The 24,495-nt window shown below is 43.7% G+C and overlaps 1 protein-coding gene and 1 pseudogene across 6 annotated transcripts in view; one reads left to right on the top strand and one right to left on the bottom strand.

Moving 5' to 3' along the window:
• The window catches only part of FSD2 (fibronectin type III and SPRY domain containing 2), a 116,158-nt gene that overhangs the window by 58,073 nt on the left and 33,590 nt on the right, over positions 1 to 24,495 (bottom strand). For 5 of the 6 annotated variants that reach the window (XM_063925976.1, XM_063925975.1, XM_063925979.1 and 2 more), the window contains 4 exons: positions 21,915 to 22,049; positions 20,549 to 20,702; positions 7,910 to 8,043; positions 2,567 to 2,696 (listed from right to left, as the gene is read on the bottom strand). In XM_063925976.1, the coding sequence (XP_063782046.1) occupies positions 2,567 to 2,696; positions 7,910 to 8,043; positions 20,549 to 20,702; positions 21,915 to 22,049 (553 nt within the window). The remainder of the gene's footprint in view (positions 1 to 2,566; positions 2,697 to 7,909; positions 8,044 to 20,548; positions 20,703 to 21,914; positions 22,050 to 24,495) is intronic. The other variant, XM_063925977.1, reaches the window with a different exon arrangement.
• LOC134939091 (5S ribosomal RNA) lies at positions 16,677 to 16,794 on the top strand (annotated as a pseudogene).

Here is a 24,495-nt window from a genome sequence, read left to right as displayed (position 1 = left end):
TATCTCCAACTGTCTCTCTGCTATCTCTTCCTGGATGTCCCAGCGCTTTCTTAAACTTAACATGTCTAAGACCGAGCTGATCATCTTCCCTCCCTCCCGCATAACCTCACCTCCTACAATCTCATTATCTATTGATGGCACTACTATCTCCTCTACCCCCCAAGTGCGCTGTCTTGGAGTAATCCTTGACTTCTCCCTCTCCTTCAAACCACACATTCAGCACCTCTCACAAATCTGCCGTTTTCATCTAAAAAATATTTCCAGGATCAGACCCTTTCTGACCCAGGATGCTACTAAGACTCTTATCCACTCACTGGTCATCTCCAGACTGGACTACTGTAATCTCCTCCTGACTGGCATTCCTGACAAATACCTCTCTCCACTCCAATCTATCCTCAATGCTGCTGTCCGGCTCATTTTCCTCACCAAACGCACTACGTCTACCTCTCCTCTCTTACTAGACCTTCACTGGCTCCCCTTCCCTTTCAGAATCCATTTCAAGCTTCTCACACTTGCTTACAAAGCCCTCACCCACTCCTCTCCCATCTACATCTCTGATCTTATCTCGCTTTACACTCCCACCCGTCCTCTTCGCTCTGCTAATGCTCGCCGACTCTCCTGCCTACGGATTACTTCCTCCCACTCCTACCTCCAAGATTTTTCACGTGCTGCACCACTTCTCTGGAATTCCCTACCTCTCCCCATCAGACTCTCCACCTCTCTACAAAACTTCAAACGGGCTCTCAAGATCCACTTTTTCACCAAACCCAGCCAAATCTCATCCTAAACCTCTGTTCCACGCTCTCTATGTACCCCATCTGTCTCACCCCTGTCTGTCTACCCCTCCCCTTTAGAATGTAAGCTGTCACGAGCAGGGCCCTCTTCCCTCATGTGCTTACCCTTTTCTTACTTTAATAATCTTCAGCTGCACCAAATCCAGCAGTCTTCTGCCACCTGATACTTATTCCAGTGTCATCTGCTGATGTAGCTATGTTTATTTACCCTGTACTTGTCCTATATTGTCGTCAACTGTAAGTTGCTGTTTTCCTGTTTGATTATTTGTTTATGTACTCTGTAATTGGGCGCTGCGGAACCCTTGTGGCGCCATATAAATAAAGGATAATAATAATAATAATAATAATAATAATAGAAGGACTTAAAATGTCTCCCTTCACCATTTTCATTAATCGTTTTTTGTTTTTTTTAAAGTGCTGTCATCAGACACTGGTGGGACACTTCCGGATCCTGCAGAGAGTACCCACTGGTTGTCTGCACTGGTAGGAACAAGGGGGGTGATTCCGAGTTGTTCGCTCGCAAGCTGCTTTTAGCAGCTTTGCACACGCTAAGCCGCCGCCTACTGGGAGTGAATCTTAGCTTATCAAAATTGCGAACGAAAGATTAGCAAAATTGCGAATAGACACTTCTTAGCAGTTTCTGAGTAACTCGAGACTTACTCGGCAACTGCGATCAGTTCAGTCAGTTTCGTTCCTGGTTTGATGTCACAAACACTCCCAGCGTTCGGCTAGACACTCCTCCGTTTCTTCAGCCACTCCCGCGTTTTTCCCAGAAACGGTAGCGTTTTTTCGCACACACCCATAAAACGGCCAGTTTCCGCCCAGAAACACCCACTTCCTGACAATCACATTACGATCACCAGAACGAAGAAAAAACCTTGTAATGCCGTGAGTAAAATACTTAACTTCATAGCAAATTTACTTGGCGCAGTCGCAGTGCGGACATTGCGCATGCGCATTAGCGACTAATCGCTCCGTTGCGAGAAAAATATAACGAGCGAACAACTCGGAATGACCCCCTCGGTGGGGGGGGGGGGGTTGTTGTTGTTGTTGTTTGTTTGTTTTTTTGGGGGGGCTACACCTGTTGCTGCAAAGGACTAGTGGGGCTCTACTTCTGCACTGTGGATGCCTATTCGAGTATGAGCCCCAATCATGCTCCGCTGCAAGTTGGTTAAACAGCAACATAATGCAGTCTAGGCCAGCAAATTGACAAGTGAGGGAGTTTGCAGAATCCAATAAGTCTGGAGCATTTGCAGCATGCATCAACTTGCGCTAGGCCTCCCTGTGGACTGCTACTAGGGATGGCAATTGAAGGGTTCACCAATGATGGTCTCTATCAATTGACCATCAGCACTTTTCCATTGTGTGAACTAGTGATGGGCATCCATACTGTGGGACAAGTGCCCACGGCTGACCAATCTGGGAAGGGCATGATGGGGGTTGGGCTTGTCTCTGCCATGGATGGAGGAGAAATATCAGATTTGTGGGTGAAACCACTGACAATCGGCAGCTTTTCAAAGTGAACATCAAACCGGCCCAATAACGTAGATTTTCTTTTTTAGGCCTATTTAATAAAACCCCTTACTAGGATAGCTGAGTGATGCTCAGTACACTGCAATACTGTTTGGCAGCGGTAAGCAGAGACTTAAAGCTTGCAAGACTTTGGTTTCCAGATGCAGATTATGCTGTAAAACAGTGAAAATGCTTAAAAAAAAAGAAAAGAAAAAAAAAGTGTTGTATAGTTATTAAATTACTAATTCTCAGCACAATACCTTGAGAAGTTGTTGCAATGATAAGGTAAATCCTCTAGACTTTCCTCCTCTTCACAAGATATGGTAAATCCATTTTCAGAAATAGACAGGCGTGGGTGAGCAGTTTCTTCATTAAGATAAAATGATGTACCTAAACAAGTAGCACAGACGTGTAAGCACTTCTTATTAGACAGGCAATGAGTCACAGCGACAACACATTATTCAGTGTTATCATTACTGCCCTTATTTATCAATGAGTGATAAATTTCATTGTGAGTGATAAATTGCACCAGCCAATCAGCTCCTAACTTCCATGTCACAGGCTGTGTTTGAAAAATGACAATTAGGAGCTGGTTGGCTGGTGCAATTTATCACTCACAGTGAAATTTATCACTCATTGATAAATAAGGGCATGTTTGTTGATTTCGAATTACCCATAGTGGCCACAGGAGATACAGAAAACAGGAACATATAAGACAGACATAATGAATAAAAACAAAAGGCAGGGAGGTAAGCAGTATAGTACAGTACCGTGCAAATAATATAAAACCAGCATAAAAGAATTTGTCCAAAGATGCGTAACTTATGACAGAGTCAAAAATGTTAATTTTCAGGAGAGGGCACCTGGGCTTGTCACACAGGGGGCCGTGTTGGGGGCAGTGCAGGCACTGCAATCTCCATTTTACTGTCTGGTTTTGTTTGGTTTTAATTTATGTATAATTTACTTTTCGCAATAATAAATAAGCCTCTTCGATACATAATAATTTATATAACCTAGATAATTGGACTAGATGGTGAGAATCTAATCTAAAATGCAGAATGGAAATAATTTGTGCTGATGGCCAGTAATAATAATAATAATAATAATAATAATAAAAATAGCAAAATTTCCTAGGAGAATAAATGACAGGAATAAATCTTTGATTTCTGGAAATATCGATGGAAATTAGTTATAATTGTCAAATATGAACATAGATGAGATTGTCCCATGTTAGTGTCCAATATAAAATGTAAGACGTATTTGCTGTAAAACCTGAACAGTCCAGTGTGGTGTAGATGGATTGTTACCCAACCACCTCATCTTTATGTCCTCACCTCTGTCACCTCTCTCTCATACTGCTGCATAAAGTAGTGTGACCATCAGAAGAGCCAAAGCAGACCCATATTACTTTTTTAACTTTTCCGTCTAATTTTTTTTTCTAAACTTTACATACAACTTGTGTTTGAATTAACTACTAAACTAAGAAAATGTAATTTTTTTATTGATCAGAGCTAGGTTTCATATTATTATCAGGGCTGTAGAGAGCTGCGTCCAAGTACTGCTGGAGGGGGTGTGGCCTAAACAGGGGGCGTGCCAATGTCCCCCCAAAAAAGAAATGAGATCATTAAAAAAATGAATTCACTCCACAGTGGAGTGCCATTGAGATCCGGGGGGTGGAGTGGCAGGAGAGGCGTGAGGGAGCACTGCATCTTACCTTGCTTGCTCCTCTGCTAGAAAAAAACCTCTTTATATCGGGCGCTAATAGTATTTTCTGTTAAAAAACATTTTGAATATAGTAAAACTCAGCTGCAAAAAGTTAATGACCTGGGGTTCACAGGTCAAATAAATTACACTGGACCACCCAAGTGCAATTAACCACAAAACTCCAATTTGAAAAAACTCTTGCGCTATAGTTATATAATTACAAGATATGGCTGACAAGAATGACAAACTCCTGATAAATTCAAAATATATTTACTATTGTATAAATTATCATATAATAAAACAAGACCGGTCTTTAAAACATCAAAAAATAATAACAAATATGTATACTTTCTAATACATGGAGGTGGACTTAAGCATACTCTGTGCACAGACGTGTAAAAAAACAAGCTCTATAGCTATATGGCTTAATGAGGTCAAAGAATGTTTTGAATCAAGTGTGGCTGCTGGTAAGACCCATATATTAATTGTTCCCAATGGATAGTCACTTTGTATCAAAGATCTTTATGATGTGAAGATCCAACATGTAACAATAGAATGGATATGAGCTTTTTGTAACCGGAAACTTTACGTGAGATGTGAGCAAGTGGTATCAGCACAAATGCATCCTGACGACCACCGCAGTGGCTTGGAGCTGCGGGAAATAAAGGCACCTGCAATGGCGCCCGCTGTGATTTAACCTGCTCAGTCGCGATGCTCCACGAGTATCCACCTCTACGTGCCGTTTGCAGGCACCGGTCAGCGGCTCCTCTTTGTATGAAAACAAATTCCAGGCAGAAGAATGCTGCAGCCAGTTCGTGATATGGGTCTAACTTCAGCTGGGGTCCAACAGAATCAACTTCTGACGCGTTTCGCTCCTCCCACAGGGGCTTCCTCAAAGAATGAATATCTACAGTCCAGGGACCCTTTTTATATGGCTGGTATCAAATGCCATTGGTAAATTGGGTGATGAATTCACATCACCTGTTAATACACCTGCTTAGCCACCTCCTAGTCCAACCTCCTTAATTGAGACTCCTAACAGTCCTATTAACCCAATGTGCAAAGGATATATACCTTGCTCAAATTAAATTAATTAAACTTCTGAATACAATCTTAGGGAAATAATTATACTCATACAAATAAATATACTCATATACATAAAAAACAAGTTTCAGTGCCCGCTTTGTAAAAAATGTTTTATATATAATGCTTCAAAAATGCAAACTATAATGCATTTGAGCTTTCCTCTATTATAAAACATATAAATATTTTAGTCTACATGGTAAATCGAACCTACGACCTCCTGCTTCTTATCCCGTTACGTTACCACTCCTCTATCTCTTCCACCCAAATACGTTACACTGTGTTAAAGCTTATATAGAAAAAATCCCTCATCAGTTAAACAATCACTATGACACACATTACTATGCTTGAATCACGGAAAATCTCGACACCAAATGTTTTATAAAGAGAAATGGCAACTCATTATATGTCAATAGTTATTTCAAATAAACTATTGAATTCTTCAATGAAAAATTAAAAAATTAAAAAATACTTAATATATCTACATAGGAATCTTCATACATAACGAATTGAACTTCCCTCTTGGGAATCGAACTCCCAACCCAATCGTTCAAGGTCTAGATTTCTACTAATCTCCCATCTTCCAGATGCCATTTCTAATGTAACTCAAGAATGATGTTAAACTCTGGTAATTGTACAATGACAACATCAGAAGAGGGAATAACACTGCCGACCATCTATAAATTATTAAGTGTTCAAACAATCAATTTTTACCGCACCAATGTGAACTACTAACCCTTCATACTACACTAAACCCACCTCTAAACCCCTGAACTTATTGCGTCTCCTATAATAACATAACTAATCATAATGATCATAATAAAAGGGGTGCATGGCCCCCTGTATAATGTGTTCATATAACATCATTATATGTTGACATGACTCCGCCCCCACCTACCCCCCTAAAAAACCTTCTACCTCCAAAGAACCCACCCAATCTACTTGTGACTCCTCAACATGGTGAATGAGGTATATAACACCTGATGAACCTTCTAGGCAAATGATTCGAACTCTAAACTCTCATTCAATCCCTGTGGTGACAACGTGTTCATTCGAAAGATCCACAGTGCTTCTTTTTTACATAAATTCCTGAAACGATCCCCTCCTCTTTCGGTCCTCTTAACATGGTGAACCCCCACGACTTTGAGACCCAGAGGATTACAATGATGTTCTTTAAAAAAATGATGCGAAACACTGTGTTTACAGTATGCTTAAGTCCACCTCCATGTATTAGAAAGTATACATATTTGTTATTATTTTTTGATGTTTTAAAGACCGGTCTTGTTTTATTATATGATAATTTATACAATAGTAAATATATTTTGAATTTATCAGGAGTTTGTCATTCTTGTCAGCCATATCTTGTAATTATATAACTATAGCGCAAGAGTTTTTTCAAATTGGTGCTCCTCTGCTAGCTTCACATATGCACTAGAGAGAAAAAGACTCAGTGCCAGAGTCTTTACTTTCAATATGCGGTGCCATCTTCCCAGGGGTGTAGCGAGGGTGGCTCCAGTGGAGCGCAAGCTCCGGGTGCCGGAAAAGTTAGAGGGCGCACCGCTGCCTGCTCACCCCCTCCTTCTGCCCGCTATACCACACTGACTCGGACTCTGAGACTAGGTAGGGAGCAGGGCAGGTCAGAGGAGTCAGCAGGAGACACTGACAGCCGACACATGCCAGAGCTCAGCCGCCCTCCTTATATGTCTCACTGTCTGCTTGTAGCTGTGCAGCAGGTTACTTCTGTCCTGCTACACCACTCTCTGCCCTGCCTGCTGCAGCACCTCCTTCTGCCACGGCTACGGCAACACTTCTCTTTGTCCCAGCTATTGCAGCATCTCTCTCTGTTCCAGCTGCTGCAGCAGCTTTTTCTGCCCCAGGTGCCGCAGCACCTATCTCTGCCCTGGCTGCTGCAGCACCTCTTTCTACCTCGGTTGCTGCAGCACCCGTCTCTGCCCTAGGTTGCTGTTGAAGCACCTCTCTCTGCATAAGAAGCTGCAGAGTAACATTTATAAGCGGCTCTACTATGGCATAACCTCCCCTATATTTTTGTTGCGCTCCTTTGGCGCGCACTGTCCCTGTTTTAAACATGACGGGCGCCCAAAAGAAACTTTCACCCTTAGGTCCACAAGGTCTAGAACCGGCCCTGTCACCAATTTTGGATTTTTCTATTTTTTTTCTTTTCAACTGTAACATGCACTCAATTCAGTATAGGGGAGGGGGCGCCGAAACATACCCTTGATTCTGGGCACCATGGCACCTAGTTACGCCTCTGCATCTTCCCGAAGATGTTACTGGGAAGATGGTGCAGGTCATGGAGGAGAGACCTGCTTCTCAGATATAGCTAAGTATACTCAAGGGAAGGGTCCAGCGCCACTCTCAGCCCCCCAGGGGCCAATGGTTTTAATTATTATTATCCTTTATTTGTAGTGGATAAAAGGGCCTGTAGCGCCTTACTAGGCCTTTATGCCTGAGCAGCTTTGCAAAGACCTTAATGGATATCATGAAAATGTAACCGTCACCTACACCTCATAGAGGGTTACACAACTGCTAATGATAATCTCACGTCACTTGGAACTAGTGACATCAATGAAGCATGAGGTACCATGTCTCTCATTTCTAATAGGTCAGGCCACAAATTGACCAAATTCCCCAAGTGTGGGTCAGTGTGCACCCATTAATGTAATGAGGGTATTACCTGCTATCTGTAATATATGCTTTCCTGCTATGTGTGTGTAACGCGGCAGCAGGGGGGTAGCTCAGCCACAGAACAGTAAAAGGCACATTTTCCATGCACACTGACAGTGTTGTTATGAGACCTGTGGTGTGAATGGGAACAGATTTGCTTCTCTCGCTGGGCCCACCCACATTCACGGCTCTGACGCTGATGTGATATGTCTCCCTTTGCTTCAGCTGGATGAGAGATTCACAGATAGGAATTCCAACAATAGACCTGTGAAGTAAATTGTGAGTTATGAGTAACACATATCAAGTGACAGCTAAATAAACGTGTACAGCATTTCCAGGAATAAGAGTGCAGAAAGCACTTTCTAGCTCACCTCTCTACCATACGAGGATGAGGGTGTTCTGTGGCTCAGATTGTTAAAGGGAAAGTTCATTATCTACACTACCTATTAGCTTGTTTTCACATTGTGTTTCCCCTACTCATTGAAAATAGGTTGGGCAAGACATATATCTAAACCGGACATATAAAGAAATGTCAAAAGCGGCTTGTGAAGGTGATACAAACAAAATTTAGCCATGTACAATGTGCACTCCCTTGTATATGATGTTCTAACATTTTGCAATTATGGTGAAATGACTAATGGCGGCACTATACTCAGTAAGCAAGCGCTTAGCACACAGCAAGAGTCATTTATTAAAGTGCTACTGCCTGGTAGAAATGTTCTTACTGTGATTAAGGGAATATATGCCATAGCTGCTATGGGGCCCAGATCTGAGGGGGCCCACCTTCGCTGTCACAGTTACATGTGTTATAGACATTTTTCACCATTGGTAGATACATAGATTGTAAGCTCGCAAGAGCAGGGGCTTCTTTCCTCATGTGCCTTTTCTTACTTACACTATCTTATACTCCATACTCCCTTTGATGGCACCTTAACCCTGGTTTTCTATACCTGTCCTATATTGTCTTGTACTGTAAGTGCTGTTTTCTCGTTTGCGCATTTGATTATGTACTGTGTAATGGGCGCTGTGGATCCCTTGTGGCGCCATATAAATAAAGGATAATAATAATAATACATAAGGACACTTACACACTTTTGCCTTGGGGAAACCACTAGTTATGCCCCTGGATCTGCTCATTGTAATATGGTATCAAATAAACTGGAGGGAATTATAATGTTACATAATATGTACTGGGGCTCTGTGATGTGACAAAATATGAACTGGGGACACTGTGTATGTCATAATGTGAATTGTGGGTACTGTGTTGCATAATGTGTACTGGCCCTACAATGTGACATAATGTGATCTAGGGCACTGCTATAGGTCATAACATTAACAACTGATGTGGAAAGGTGTCTCTAGAAGCATTGGGACAGTGGCCACTTCAAAATGTTGCTATGAGGCCATCAAAGTTATGGCTAGGCCCCTGACTGTGACGTCACATGCATATAAATGTGTAAATGTTTCAGTCTGTACAGGTTAGACGAGGGATCTCTGGGGCAATTTGGGGGTCTATTCATGAAGCAGTGAAAAGTTTGAAGAAGTGAGCCAGTGGAGTAGTTGCCCATGGCAACCAATCAGCATTGATGTAACATTTAGAATTTGCATACTATAAAATTATACAGAGCAGCTGATTGGTTGCCATAGGCAACTTCTCCACTAGCTCACTTCTCCACACTTTTCACTGCTACATGAATAGACCCCATACTGACGTAAAATCTGCACCATCTGATGGGAGATTTGGGTGTTCTTTCCTACGTGCAGATACAACCCATGAGTGTGATACAACAGGGTTACTGTACAGTATGTAGGCAGAACCATCAGGAATTTACAGACTACATTCATGGGACACATCAGGAACATAAAGAATAAACTGAAAACACCTAGGGGTTATTTTCTTCCAACTCAGCATCAGCCCTTCAGTGCATTGGAGCATGTCAGGGAGTACTTTAGTGGCCATAGCCACGTCCCCACTGGAATCTAGAAGTAATAAAGGTCACTTAGACGTCAGTTATCAAACTAAAACTATTTTACACAATTTATGTATGGGGGTTACCCCTCTTATCATCTTAAAAAAAACTGAGCTTAGCGCATGGCAGTATTAGTCTATACCCACTGGGACATCTCTTTTGCAGCAGTAGTACATTTACAATCATGAAAACATTGTAAAAACACAGGACACACACATAGGCATATGGGTCAACTTAGAGAGAATAACCAAAAAAAGAGCGACTCCTGGACTTAATGTTTATTGAACATGTCTAGTTCTCACCTCTTCTTGAACCTGGGGATCTGGGGGGAGTGTACTAAGCCTTGGAGAGAAATGAAGTGGAGAGCGATAAATTACCAGCCAGCCAGCCAGCTCCTAACTGCCATGTTACAAGCTGTGTTTGAAAAATGACAGTTAGGAGCTTATTGGTTAATAGTTTATTTCTCTCCAAGCGTACATGTGCCCCCTGGAGTAGGGACGTGCAGTGAGGTAAATGGCTGGGGAGGCACTGGCTAGTACCAGAGTCACATTTACACACAATATTTAAGCCCAAGGGTGCATGTGGGCATTATACACAGGTGCAGCTGTATATTGCTGGAAATTTGGTGAGATTTGATCAGAGATGTGGGGAAAAGATAGGCAGGGGAGGCGCTGCCTCACTTGTCATAAACTTTTACGCCATAGTTTTGACTATAAAAAATATTAGAATAATACAAAGATGATATTTCTAATATCTTTTTGTATTTTTCATATACTTTACATAGTCAAAACTCTGGCGCATACTGGGGTATGATAGGAAATGCTTTGCCTCACCTCACCGCACATCATTGCCCTGGAGGGTAAACAGTACTCATGCCCTATATATTTTGTGAGAAAAAAAACCCTTACACAGACAGACTGGCAGGGAAGGGAAGCGCCTCCACGAGGACTCCAGATTACCTCAGCAGTACCGGGGGGTCATAGCAAGGGATGGGAGCAATATTAGAATACTAAGCCCTTTTAAGGGTACTTAGTTTGTGACCCAGCTAAGCTTGGCATTAGCTATAAGGGCGCGGTGTGGCTGGCTCCATCATACGTGTCTCTCTAGAGGGCTCTGTGTGAGTTAACTGTGCTTTTAACCTTTCTCCTGTGTGGGTGTGTTCTTTCACATTTTACAATGTCAAGGGAGTGTGTCTCATGCACAGCAGAGTTTTTTTCTTCCCCATGGGGATCACTACAGTGTACTCCAGATAGTACACATTCTCAGGCTAGTGGGCCCGAACCAGTATGGTTGGATTAATTAAAAGGGATGATCTCAAATATTTCACATAAATTGTCCCAAAATGAGAAAGAGATGCAATACTTAAGACAGTCTGTGGATGACCTGATGAATAGAGATTCAAAGTCCATACCAGCGTCTCAGACCCCTACCATTTGTCCACAAAAGCGTACATTGGCCCAAATCCTGCAGGCTGACGCTGATGTTGATTCATCAGATGGAGAGGAGGGTGAGGTGGACTCGGGAGAGGTGGACGCAGCTCTGTCACAAGGAATATAGGCCCTGATAGAAGCTATTAGAGACGTCCTGCACATTCCTGACAAAGTGACAGAGGAAGATGAGGAATTTTATTTAATGTAAATAAGAAATCCTCTGCTACTTTCCCTGCATCTAAAGAATTAAAATCCCTATTTGAAGAAACTTGGATTAATTCTGACAAGAAGTTTCAGATCCCTAAAAGGTTACTGGTATCCTTCCCTTTTCCTCAGGATGATAGAAAAAAATGGGAAAACCTACTGATTGTTGATGCATCGGTATTTCGGTTGTCACGTGAAATAATCTTACCTGTCCCGGGGGCAGACTCCTTAAAGGACACGGCTGACCGCAAGTTTGAGACCACTCAAATCTCTGTACACAGCTGCCGGGGTGGCCCAAAGACCCACTATAGCTTGTGCATGGATCACTAGGGCCATTGCAAAATGGTCAGGTAACCTAATTGAGGGGTTAGATTCCTTAGCCAGAGGGGAGGTAGTTTTACTCCTACAGCATATACAGGACTCTGCAAATTTTATGGTGGAGGTCATAAAAGAGGGTGTAGTATGGTATGCCAGCGGCCGGGCTCCTGGCGACCAGCATACCGGTGCCGGGAGCCCGACCGCCGGCATACCAACAGCGCAAAGGAGCCCCGTGCGGGCTCGCTATGCTCGCCACGCTGCGGGCACGGTGGCGCGCTACATGCGCCACGCTATTTTATTCTCCCTCCAGGGGGGTCGTGGAACCCCACAAGGGAGAATAGCTGTCGGTATGCCGGGTGTCAGGATTCCGGCGCTGGGATACCGACATTCGGCATACTGAAGACCACCCATAAAAGAGATAGGCTTGCTCCATGCTCGCACCACGGCCATGGCAGTGTCAGCACGCAGGGGCCTATGGCTATGTCAGTGGACTGCTGATGTGGATTCCGGAAAAGGTGTGGAAAGCCTACCACTCAGAGGTGAGGCCCTGTTTGGAGATGAACTGGATACGTGAATATCCAAGGCTATGGTGGGTAAGTCTACATACCTTCCTTCTGCAGCCCCCCCAAATAGGAAGACCTACTCTGCTCCAACTCTGCAGTCCTTTCAGACAGCAAAATTTAAACTTAAAACCAAAGGTTCCTCTACAGCCTTCAAAGGCAATAGAGGTAAACCCAGAAAAACAAGCAACTGCAGGTTCACAGGAACAGAACTCAGGTTCTGTTTCCTCAAAGCCTTCAGCATGACGGTGGACCACACTGCCTGGAAGACAGGCAGCTGAGAGCCCAATTAAGAGATTTCAGTCACATATGGGCAACATCATGCCAGGATCCCTGGGTCAAAGAGATCATTGCCCAGGGGTACAGACTGGAGTTTCAGGAACTCCCACCTCACAGATTCTTTAAATCAGGCTTACCAGCTTCTCAGGAGGCAAGTATAATTTTACAGGATGCAATTCAAAAACTGGTACAGACTCAGGTCATTGTTCCACCTCAGCTACAGAACAAAGGTTATTATTCCAACCTGTTTGTGGTACCAAAACCGGACGGTTCGGTAAGACCCATTTTAAACCTCAAGTCGCTGAACCCTGTATTTACGGGTGTTCAAATTCAAGATGGAGTCTCAGAGCAGGTCTGGAGGAAGGGGAATTCTTGGTGTCTCTGGATATCAAGGATGTGTACCTTCATATCCCAATCTGGCCGCCTCATCAGGCTTATCTACGGTTTGCATTTCAGGACTGTTACTACCAGTTCCAGGCCCTTCCATTTGGCCTCTCCACGGTACCAAGGGTGTTCACCAAGGTAATGGCAGAGATGATGTTTCTCCACCGCAAACAGGGAGTGAACATAATCCCGTACCTGGACGATCTGCTGATAAAAGCAGCATCCAGGGAGCGGTTGTTGGACAACATTGCTCTCTCAACTCAACTACTCCGGGATCACGGGTGGATTCTGAACCTACCAAAATCTCACCTGGAACCAACACGGAGGCTTCCGTTCCTGGGGATGATTCTGGATACGGAGACACAGAAGGTATTCCTTCCATTGGAAAAGGCATTGGTAATCCAGTCGATGGTGCGGGATGTTCTAAAACCAACCCGTATATCGGTGCATCTATGCATTCGCCTTCTTGGAAAGATGGTTGCCGCTTACGAGGCACTGCAGTATGGAAGGTTTCACGCAAGGTCCTTCCAGCTGGATCTGTTGGACAAATGGTCCAGATCGCATCTCCACATGCACCAGAGGAATTGTCTGTCGCGAAGAGCCAGGATTTCTCTTCTGTGGTGGCTTCAGGATTCAAAATTGGATTCTGCTAACCACAGAGCCAAGCCTCAGAGGCTGGGAAGCAGTCACCCAGGCGGAACACTTCCAAGGAAAATGGTCAAGTCAGGAAACTATTCTTCCAATCAACATTCTGGAACTAAGGGCCATATACAACGCCCTTCTACAGGCATCACATCTCTTCGAGATCAAGCCATCCAGGTTCAGTCGGACAATGTGACAGCAGTAACATACATAAACCGACAGGGCGGAATGAAGAGCAGAGCTGCAATGTCAGAGGTAACAAGGATTCTCCTCTGGACAGAAAGACACGCTGTGGCATTGTCCGCAATCTTCATTCCGGGAGTAGACAACTGGGAAGCAGACTTCCTCAGCAGACACAACCTCCCCCCAGGAGAGTGAGGCCTCCACCCGGAAGTGTTCGGGTGCTTGACACGTCGATCGGGAATTCCACAGATCGACATGATGGGCTCTCATCTCAACAAGAAGCTCAGGCGGTGGTGTTCCAGGTCGAGAGACCCACAGGCAGTGGCGGTGGATGCTCTGGTGACTCCATGGGTCTATCAGATGGTGTATGTGTTTCCACCACATTCATTGATTCCAAGAATTCTCAAAAGAATAAAAAGGGAAAAGGTTCAAGCAATTCTCATGCTCCGGATTGGCCGAGAAGGGCTTGGTACACGGATCTACTGGAAATGCTCCTGGAGGATACGTGGCCTCTACCTCTTCGAGAGGATCTTTTGCAACAGGGGCCATTCGTCTATCAAGACTTACCGCCGCTACGTTTGACGGCATGGAGGTTGAGCGTCAAATTATAGCCTGGAAAGGCATTCCGGACAGGGTAATTCCTACCTTGATCCAAGCCAGAAAAGGGGTAACATCTAAACATTACCACCGTATTTGGAGAAAATGCGTCTCTTGGTGTGAAAACAGGAAATTTCCTGCGGTGGAGTTTCAACTGGGACGTTTTCTGCTTTTTCTGCAGTCAGGTGTGGATGTGGGCCTACGCCTGGGCTCCATAAAAGTCCAGATTTCGGCCTTATCCATTTTCTTCCAGAAACAGTTGGCTTCCCTCTCTGAGGTTCAGATGTTCTTGAAAGGTGTTTTGCACATCCAAGCGCCTTTTGTGCCTCCCACGGCACCTTGGGATCTCAACGTGGTGTTGCAGTTTCTACAATCTGAATGGTTTGAGCCTTTACAGGAGATTCACATAAAGTTTCTTACATGGAAGACCGTCACATTGTTGGCCTTGGCTTCTGCAAGGCGTGTGTCCGAACTGGGGGTGTTGTATCACAAAAGCCCCTATTTGATTTTTCATGAGGATAGAGCTGAACTCAGAACTCGTCAGCAATTTCTTCCAAAGGTGGTGTCTGCGTTTCATATCAACCAACCTATTGCGGTATCGGGTGTTACCGACACCTCTACTACTTCAAAGTCCCTGGATGTTGTGAGGGCTTTGAAAATCTATGTGGAGCGGACAGCGCGTCACAGAAAATTGGACTTGCTGTTTGATCTCTATGATCCCAATAAAATTGGATGTCCTGCTTCAAAGCAGTCCATTGCTCACTGGATCAGGCTTACTATCCAGCAGGCTTACTCTACGGCAGGTTTGCCGGTTCCTAAATCTGTACAGGCCCACTCTACTAGGTCGGTGGGTTCTTCCTGGGCAGCTGCCCGGGGTGTCACGGCTTTACAGCTCTGCCGAGCGGCTACTTGGTCAGGTTCGAACAGGTTTGTTAAGTTCTACAAGTTCGATACTTTGGCCTCTGAGGACCTTCAGTTTAATCAATCAGTTCTGCAGGAACCTCCACACTCTCCCACCCGGTTTGGGAGCTTTGGCACGTCCCCAGTATCCTCTAGGATATAAGAGAAAATTGGATTTTAATTACCTACCGGTAAATCCTTTTCTCGTAGTCCGTAGAGGATACTGGGCGCCCGCCCAGTGCTTTGTGTGTTCCTGCACTGTTACTTGGTTAAGTATTGTTGTTGGTTCTGCTGTTGCTGTTCCTGTTTCATGTTTGCTTAGCATGGCTTTCCTCTTGTTTTGTGTGCTGGTTCGGAATCTCACCACTATCCTTACCTATCCTTCTCTCACGGTATGTCCGTCTCCTCGGGCACAGTTTCTAGACTGAGTCTGGTAGGAGGGGCATAGAGGGAGGAGCCAGCACACACGATTGATTTCTTAAAGTGACCAAGGCTCCTAGTGGACCTATCTATAACCCATGGTACTAAATGGACCCCAGTATCCTCTACGGACTACGAAAAAAGGATTTACTGGTAGGTAATTAAAATCCTATTTTTACTATTGTTGTTGTTATCACCCCTCATACATATATCACCCCTCGTACATATTCCTGTCACTGAGAGCCATAACAGACCAGATAGGTATGTGCATCATCTCCTTGGTTACACAAGATGCATATGATGCACTTCCGCTCACCCGGAAGTGACGTGTGTGGCACGGGCGGTGGAGCGCACAGGCCTGGGCTACGGGATAAACCTGGCGCCCACACTGCGTCTGCCCATCGGTCTTATCACTCGAATATAGTGATAGACCACACAGTAGACTAACACCTATACCTATAGTTTATTGATATCTGTTGTCTAGACACCACTGGTAACTTCTAGTGTAACCGGAAGTGACATTTGCGTTCCGGCCCGTGGGACGCACAAGCCGGCCCAGCAGGGCGGACTTGGTGCCCATTCACTCATTGTCTTTAGGTATTTAAAAGAGGCCTGGGAGGCAAAATCCTTAGTTCCAGTTCCACATTGTGCACCTTTGTAGGTCCTTTGGCTTTATTATCATATTGACACTGCTGTTTTGCTGTTCTACCTTGAAAAAGGTCCCGGACTGGGACAGAAACTCTGGTGAGCATTTCATACCTTTGGCACTGTTTGAATGGTGTGTTTTTCCATTTTTTCTATTAAATGCATTTTCGACTATTGAAACTTTTTAAAGTCTGGAGAGTGCTATTATTACAGGGGTTGCTGGGTTATGACGTGGATTACGAAGAAAGCGGTCGCAGCGGCGGCTGCAAGAAGATTGACAGAAAGAAGGCATTCCTGGGCGTCACCAGACCGTTGGCGGCCGTTTTCGGGGAGTGGTGGAGATTGATGGGTTGCTGACATCCATAGTTCTACAGCCATACCACACTGGGCATGCCCAATTCCATCTGAACTTGGAAGCTAAGCAGTGTTGGGCCTGGTCAGTACTTGGATGGGAGACCACTTGGAATACCAGGTGCTGTAGTTACTACTTTGTGGTTGATCTGTCTCTGATATTTCAGCGACTTACACACTGTTATGGTGCAGGGCCAACTTGGTTTTCTGGATGACAATCTACTTGTACAGGCAGAGCATGGTATCATCTCCCTGAGGCAGACAAAGTCCTTTTTGACCAATTCGATTTTGACACATTACCTGCTGAAACACTTGCAGATCTATATCACCAGCTTCTCAGATTGAGAAGGAGGGAGGCTGATCTTACCCAACATGGGCAGTTTCTGTCCGAATAACATAGGAAAAAGCAGATACCCAGGGGCTGTAGGGTTAACAATATCCCCACACTAGGCAGAAATAACCCCGTTATTTGCAGCCGCTGGTGCAGAGTCTTCAACAAATGTTCACTTGACTTGATGCTTTTGTTTGTTGAGGAGGTTGGCTCAGAACTGAATAAGGTTAAAACACAAACAGACGCTTTCAATATCACACATTTGGCAACCATTAGAAATGATAAAACCTGCATACTGATTGAAAAATTAAGAGTGCAGATTGACTATAAAAAGGAACTTACAGCCTTCAACAAATTGTCTACTGTTGCTTCTGATTACCAAAACCACACAGTTTATAGGTGGCTACTAGGAGATTCCAGACAAAATAGACCCCAGAGATCCTAAAAGCAACATCGACAAGGGCGGAGACAATTCTATACAACTGATACTGGCTCCTTGGCCTCCACCTCTGAAACTGACTATTCTGACACTCGGCCACCCCAGAGTGCTTTTTTAGGCCAGTCAACTACCGCAGATCTACCCCCTTCCGCAGGGCACGCAGACCGCACCCAAGGAAGGGGACACATGGCTAAGGCGCCGAAACAAAATGTGGACTTAGTTTCAACTTGTCCAGCAGACATCTCGACGAGGCCTCCAAGAAATTACTATCCAGGGGACTCTCCTTTGTCCTCACTTGTCCACATAAACCTTTTGACACCGCTGTAGATATGTAGAAGTTTGGCTGTAAGCTTAGACTACGCAAACATTTTTCTACTGATGTAGGTACCACTACAGCTACCTTTTCGTAAGCCTTCTACGTTTGACCCAACTTCCTCCAACCCAAGCATCAAAACCTTTGTTCGCTTAGTTGAACATGACTTTAACTCAGCCACACCTAACAAACGCTTTGACAATCTGTCTAAAGCTGAAAGGCAGGCACTTACCACTTTGATACAAGACACTAGCATTGTTATCAGACTCGCTGATAAAGGGGATGCAATCGTGGTACAGGACTGGTCAGACTACCACGATGAGATCCGTAGACAGCTTTCGGATGACATGACCTACACTTGTCAAAACACTAATCTCATTTCTAAATTCAAAACTCTGATTGATAGTGTATTACAAAAGGGCTTTAGATCAAACTGGATTGATAAGAACACCCTAGACTTTCTCTCTGTTGAATACCCAGTCTGTCCCATCATATACACCCCTCCCAAGATTCACAAAACCCTCTCACCCCCACCAGGCAGGCCGATAATTTCGGTAAGGAACTCATTGTTGCAACCGCTGGCAATTTATGTTGATTCCTTCTTACAACCCATAGTACACCAGAGTGATAGCTATATACGGAATACGTCTGAGTTTTTACAAAAACTCTCCAATCTTCATCTAACGATGGACAATACCTTTTAGCCACTATGGACATCGGCTCCCTTTACACCATAATTTCTCATGAACAAGGCCTGCAGGCACTCGAAAGTGCACTTATCCAACATCCACCTAGTGGCCCACCCATTGGATTCATACTTGTGTTGGCAGCACTTGTTCTGAAATATAACCTCTTTGCATACCAGGAAAAGTACTATGTACAGTGTTCAGGGACAGCGATGGGGTCTAATTAAGAGTCCGTGTATGCAAACATCTACATGACGGCCTATGAACAGGCACATATCCTTCCCATGTAAGATCCACAGATCTTGTTCTATAAACGCTTCATTGATGACGTGTTCTTACTGTGGAAAGGGACCGCAGACTCATTTATTAATGAGATGGTCAGGACACTGAATGGTCTGGATAATCCGGTTAAATTCACCCTTCAGATTGATGACCACCAGATACATTTTTTGGGATATTACACTAACCCTTGAAGGTAACACCATTCAAACTAGACTCTTTAGGAAACCTACGGACAGGAATACTTTACTTTTATCCAGTAGTCAACACCCACCTGCACTCAAGGACAATTTACCTATTTCCCAATTTCTGAGGGTCAGGGGACTGTCATTCACAACACTTCCCCCTACATCCCGAACACTGAGAATCCAAACATTCAGCATGCCGACCAACAGGGACTATTCCCACTTGTGGGAATAGAACCTATGGAGACCGCAGGTCACACCGAGACCGCAAGGGGCTTCTTGCGCTCGCCCCCCCCCCCCCCCCCCCCCGCCGGCATTCCACTGACATGATACCAGCGGAGGTATGCTGAGGTCACGCATACCCAATCCTTCTAAACTACAGGTGCAGATAGAGAAACATGCTTTGCCGACTCCTATTGCTATAGTTCCATGGCTTCCCACCCTTATCAACCCTTCTCACCCTACTGTTTGTCCCATCTTAGCATGTTGGAAAGTAACTTGAAGACTACCTTCCATTTCCTCGTTGGCATCATCTTACATGTCCTTTTTATTCAATGAATGCTTCCCCCTAGGTACCAAAACCTCTTTCGTATCAGTCAGCTGGTGGGTGGGGGGGGGGGGGGGGGGATTGTTACTATCTCCGACTTACAGAATACATGGGGTCTGCCATCAAGAGATTTGCTGCAGAGTCTGTAATCCCTGTGCACTGGTGCACTGGCGTTCTCCTCCCCCCCCCCCCCCCTCCCCCAATGGCTGTAGACTGGTTCAATAGAATTGACCGGTACATGGAAATGGACAGTATAATGTCTTCAGTTGATAATGGTTATACATCTTTCAGAGACACCTGGTTTAGATGGATGAATTTCAAAAACTCCTCTACTTTCAAGGCGATCCTCATACCTAGCTCACCTCAGACCCCCTAGACCTTCCTATAACTGGGAGCTTCTCCTTTCGGCTCCCCCCTTTTTACTTTGTCTTTTCATTTTGTGTATTGGATCAGGTAATTTATACCTTCTTTTTGTCTATTTTCTTTCCTCTCTATTTCTTTCTCCTTTTCTCTTTTCTTTCCTTTCTTCTTATTGACTTGAAACTTGGTTTGTTGTGCTTTTATCACAAGCTTTACGAAAGGTTTCTCTCACCGCTCACCTACACTTCTGCACTGTTACATTTGCTCCTCAAGTTATATATTTAACTGTTGTTGAAGCAAATTATTAACCTGCGATACTTTAACCTTTATTGATGATTGTCTTGAGGATTGCTGTTTACTGCATTATCTTTCATATCTTTGATTAATGTCTATTGTATTGTGATATGCCGAATTCACTCCAATAAAAATAATTTGCACTAAAATTGCTGAAAAGCGTGTTTCCTCATTTTTGTATTGTGAAAAAACAAACATCCTGAGTAGAGCTCTTAAACAGTAAAGATGCTACAAATACTATATGCAGCTTTATGAAGTATTTTTAATCATGAGAACAACTGACCTCCCATTTTGAAAAAATATCCAGGTCAACTCTTTTAATTATTCATACATCCTTAATGTATTCCAAAGTTGGTCAATTCATCCATTAACCATTCCCTGTCTGTAAATACTAAAAAAACACTTTGCAGATTATAATATCTGGAATAATGTAAGCACAGAGAGTATACTTACTCTGATATAGAACTGTCCTGGGCTTCATTTGTCACATTGTATATTTCCACTGTGTACGAGTCAACAGGGTTAATGTTCCCAGATTCCCAGCAAATTAAAGCTGCGTTCTCACAACTCATACATTCCCTGGTTTTAATGATGGGAGGAGCTGGTGCTAAAACATAGAATATATTATTTGCCGACATGAAGGCCTCCATATTAAAAAGAGAAACTCTAAGCCATTACCTAATCTACTGCTCCCTCCTTCCATCCCTGAAAAGTGACCATTCCAAATGATGTTAAGATGATATGTAAAACTGTTACCAATATTCCAACTGCTTTGTCATAAAAACAAACACAAAAGCTATTTTACCATGATTAATTGTATGCAGGAAGGCTGAACTGACCTTCACAAAATGCCATTGAGAAGACAATTGTCTTTCCCAGACCACTCTGCTTGACAGATAACTTCAATGGCTCATGGCAACCCTTATATCTCACATGTGCCTGATCGTCACAGTGTGGACCACATAATATAATGCTACAGGGAACCTAACATGGATGAATGTAAGAAGTAGGACTTCCGTGTGTCTCGGTTTTTCCTAGTAAGATCACTTTCTTCCAACCTAAAATCATTAGCTCACAATACTAATGCTCCCCGATTTCTCAATAGAAATATACTACAATTTATTTCTAATACAAATCCACATAGGGGGTCATTCCGAGTTGTTCGCTCGTTATTTTTTTGTCGCAACGGAGCGATTAGTCGCTAATGCGCATGCGCAATGTCCGCAGTGCGACTGCGCCAAGTAAATTTGCTATGCAGTTAGGTATTTTACTCACGGCATTACAAGGTTTTTTCTTCGTTCTGGTGATCGTAATGTGATTGACAGGAAGTGGGTGTTTCTGGGCGGAAACTGGGCGTTTTATGGGTGTGTGCGAAAAAACGCTACCGTTTCTGGGAAAAACGCGGGAGTGGCTGGAGAAACGGGGGAGTGCCTGGGCGAACGCTGGGTGTGTTTGTGACGTCAAACCAGGAACGAAACTGACTGAACTGATCGCAGATGCCGAGTAAGTGTGGAGCTACTCAGAAACTGCTAAGAAGTGTCTATTCGCAATTCTGCTAATCTTTCGTTCGCAATTTTGATAAGCTAAGATTCACTCCCAGTAGGCGGCGGCTTAGCGTGTGCAAAGCTGCTAAAAGCAGCTTGCGAGCGAACAACTCGGAATGAGGGCCATAGTACGGTCCCTGTACATTTCCAGTAATGAGTATTAGTTTCCCAATACATCACACTCTGGGATGCGGTCAAGATGCCGCCGGCCGGAATCCCGGCGGTCGAAATACCGCCACACTCTGTGTGGTCTTATAATACAGCAATACAATTACCTGTCACGTACACCGCACTTTCACTTGCAGGACTCTCACCACTGGCATTTATTGCAATAACCCAGAACTCATACTGTGTATTTGGCGTCAGGTTTTTAACTGTGCAATAGGTTTCTTTGGATTTTATTAGAAATTCTGCAAATAAGAATAATTTAGATTAATGAATTTCCTTTCCTTTAGGAATGCGTTAGACTCAGGGCCATCTTAACGTATAGGCACACTGGGCAGGGCCCAATTCTAGGAGCCTTTGAGCAGGGGCAGGTTGTGGTCACACAATCAGAGCAGCAAGGCAGCATTCTCTACCTGCCTCCCAGCCTGCAGCCAGACAGTGAATGGCTGTCAGCTTCGTCATTGGTGGATGGCTGTAGCTATCCACCAATCAGAGTGCTGACAGCCATTCACTGTATGGAAGCATGTGGAGAGATGGTGCAATGCTGTTAATATGGCCCTGGTAAGACTTAACAATTATTTTTTTTATTTAAAATTGCTTCCATTGAGAAGCCCTTGTTGTAATGGTTGTGCTCTCTGTGGTGGGTGACAGAAAATTCCCTGAATTAATGCAGTGGGATGAACTGGTAGACTATAAACTACAAAATGCACAAGACAGTGGTGCTGAATAAGTGTTTAATTTTTCAATCAAAATGATATAAAAACCACATAATATAGCATCTGCACCAGCTGGTATCAAGTAAATAATGTAATACCTGTACACACCATTAAAACCAAAAAGCTTTTTTAGCATGTCACTGAGTAGTGAAGCACAAAGTGCTGGTAGCTTATATCCATCCAAAGTCTATCCCAGTCATATACCAGAATAATTCATAGTGGTCTTGATATATAGTTTCAGAGGTTAGTAAAGCAGCAATACAAGTCTTGTTAATAGAGGCTTAAAAGTAACAGGTGTATCAGCAGTCACTTGGTATTTCAGAGGGTTATTAAGGGCTTATTATTTCCAGCCAGCAATTGTTTACTCAGTACACTGCAATGTTGTTAATAAGCAATTAAAGATTAGTCTTGTGCACTCCATAAGTAATATCCACTCACATATATAATAGGAAGCAGGTCTCCCTGCTGCTGGTGCAGTCCGAATTATGCAGCCGTATCTGGAGGTTCTATTTCATCTCCCAAAAAGACAGTGATGGTTCCAACTGGAGCAATGTGAGTCAGCAAAGAATTCCTTTACATGTTTCCCCGCCTGTATATAACGTCAACGGCTTCCTTGGAAGACAGTGGTGGTTCCAACATAGTTGAAAACATCCACTGTTTTTTTGGGAGACGAAACAGAACCTGCAGATTGGTCACTCCAGATAAATATGCAAATCTGAAATCTAAACCTCTCTGCACATGTTACATCTGCCCCACCTGAAGTGCAACATGGTTTTGCCCCGTTGTTTGATTTTTGCTTTACTTACAAATACAGTATGAATCAGGCCCTTAATAAATAACCCAGTTAAGATAAGCAGAATAATACTCTTCAGTGGACATTAGATACACGTATTCTATGTTTGTATAAATTTGATTATACCTTTAACAGAAAAAAATACAGATTTAGATTAAAAACTCGTTATTTATATAGTTTTATAGTTCTCATTCATTGTTTAATAGATGCACTGTTTAATGCACTGTTTAATACAGGGCTGGCCAAACCAGTCCTCAAGAACTACCAACAGTTCACATTTTCCAGACCACCTAGCCGTTGCACAGGTGTAGTCATTACTAATTAAGATGTGCTGCATTCATTCCTAACTGACAATTCTACAGATCTCCAGGAGGCCTGGAAAACATGAACTGTTGGTAGATCTCGAGGACCGGTTTGGCCAGCCCTGGTTTAATAGATGTTGCCAAAACTTACATATTTTTAATTGAACTACAATACTGGAATAAAACTACTAGATAATTGGCTCGAACTAAACACTGGAAGTTTGTTCTACTCTGTGTCAAAGTCAGAAAAATACTACGCTGCACATTGCCATATATGCACCTCATGCGTGTGCCCGCTGCACGAGCATGAGCTCTCCCGTGCGTGCGTATACTCGCGGTCGCGTGCACTCGCGGGCGTGCGGTATGCGTATTTACGGTAGAGTTTGTGTGCGTCTAGCGGGCGACTCAATCGTAACATATTTTAGTCATATAATGTATTTTGTAGATTATGGTCCCTTTGATAGAATCTGAAAGTTTAGTTAATATAGTATGTTCGGGGACAGAGAGATTCCTCTTTGTATGATACGAAGGGTCAGACAGGGGTTACACAGTGGTGTTTAGTATCCATCGGAAGAGAATATAATTAGCAATATTCCGGTGTTGGTTTGAAGCGGATTACTCGCTCGTGCGTATAGTTATGGACATAAGAAGTTTATGGACATTTACTATATTTGCACTTTATTACCCATGCGGCGGGAAACCCAGTTTCCCTCCCACCTGAGCAGTTTGAAATAGTCACAGCCCACCTGTATGAACCAACCTATGACCTTTTGTTATAATGCAGAGACGAATTCCTGTGTCCAATGAACAATAAGAATGTAGGGACCATTGTACTGTACTGTGTGTAAGTGTATATAAAGACAAGCCGATCTGGGCCAGC

This window comes from Pseudophryne corroboree, chromosome 6, assembly GCF_028390025.1.
Source record: "Pseudophryne corroboree isolate aPseCor3 chromosome 6, aPseCor3.hap2, whole genome shotgun sequence".
NCBI classification, from domain to species: domain Eukaryota; kingdom Metazoa; phylum Chordata; class Amphibia; order Anura; family Myobatrachidae; genus Pseudophryne; species Pseudophryne corroboree.
This window is presented reverse-complemented; position numbering and strand designations above follow the sequence as displayed.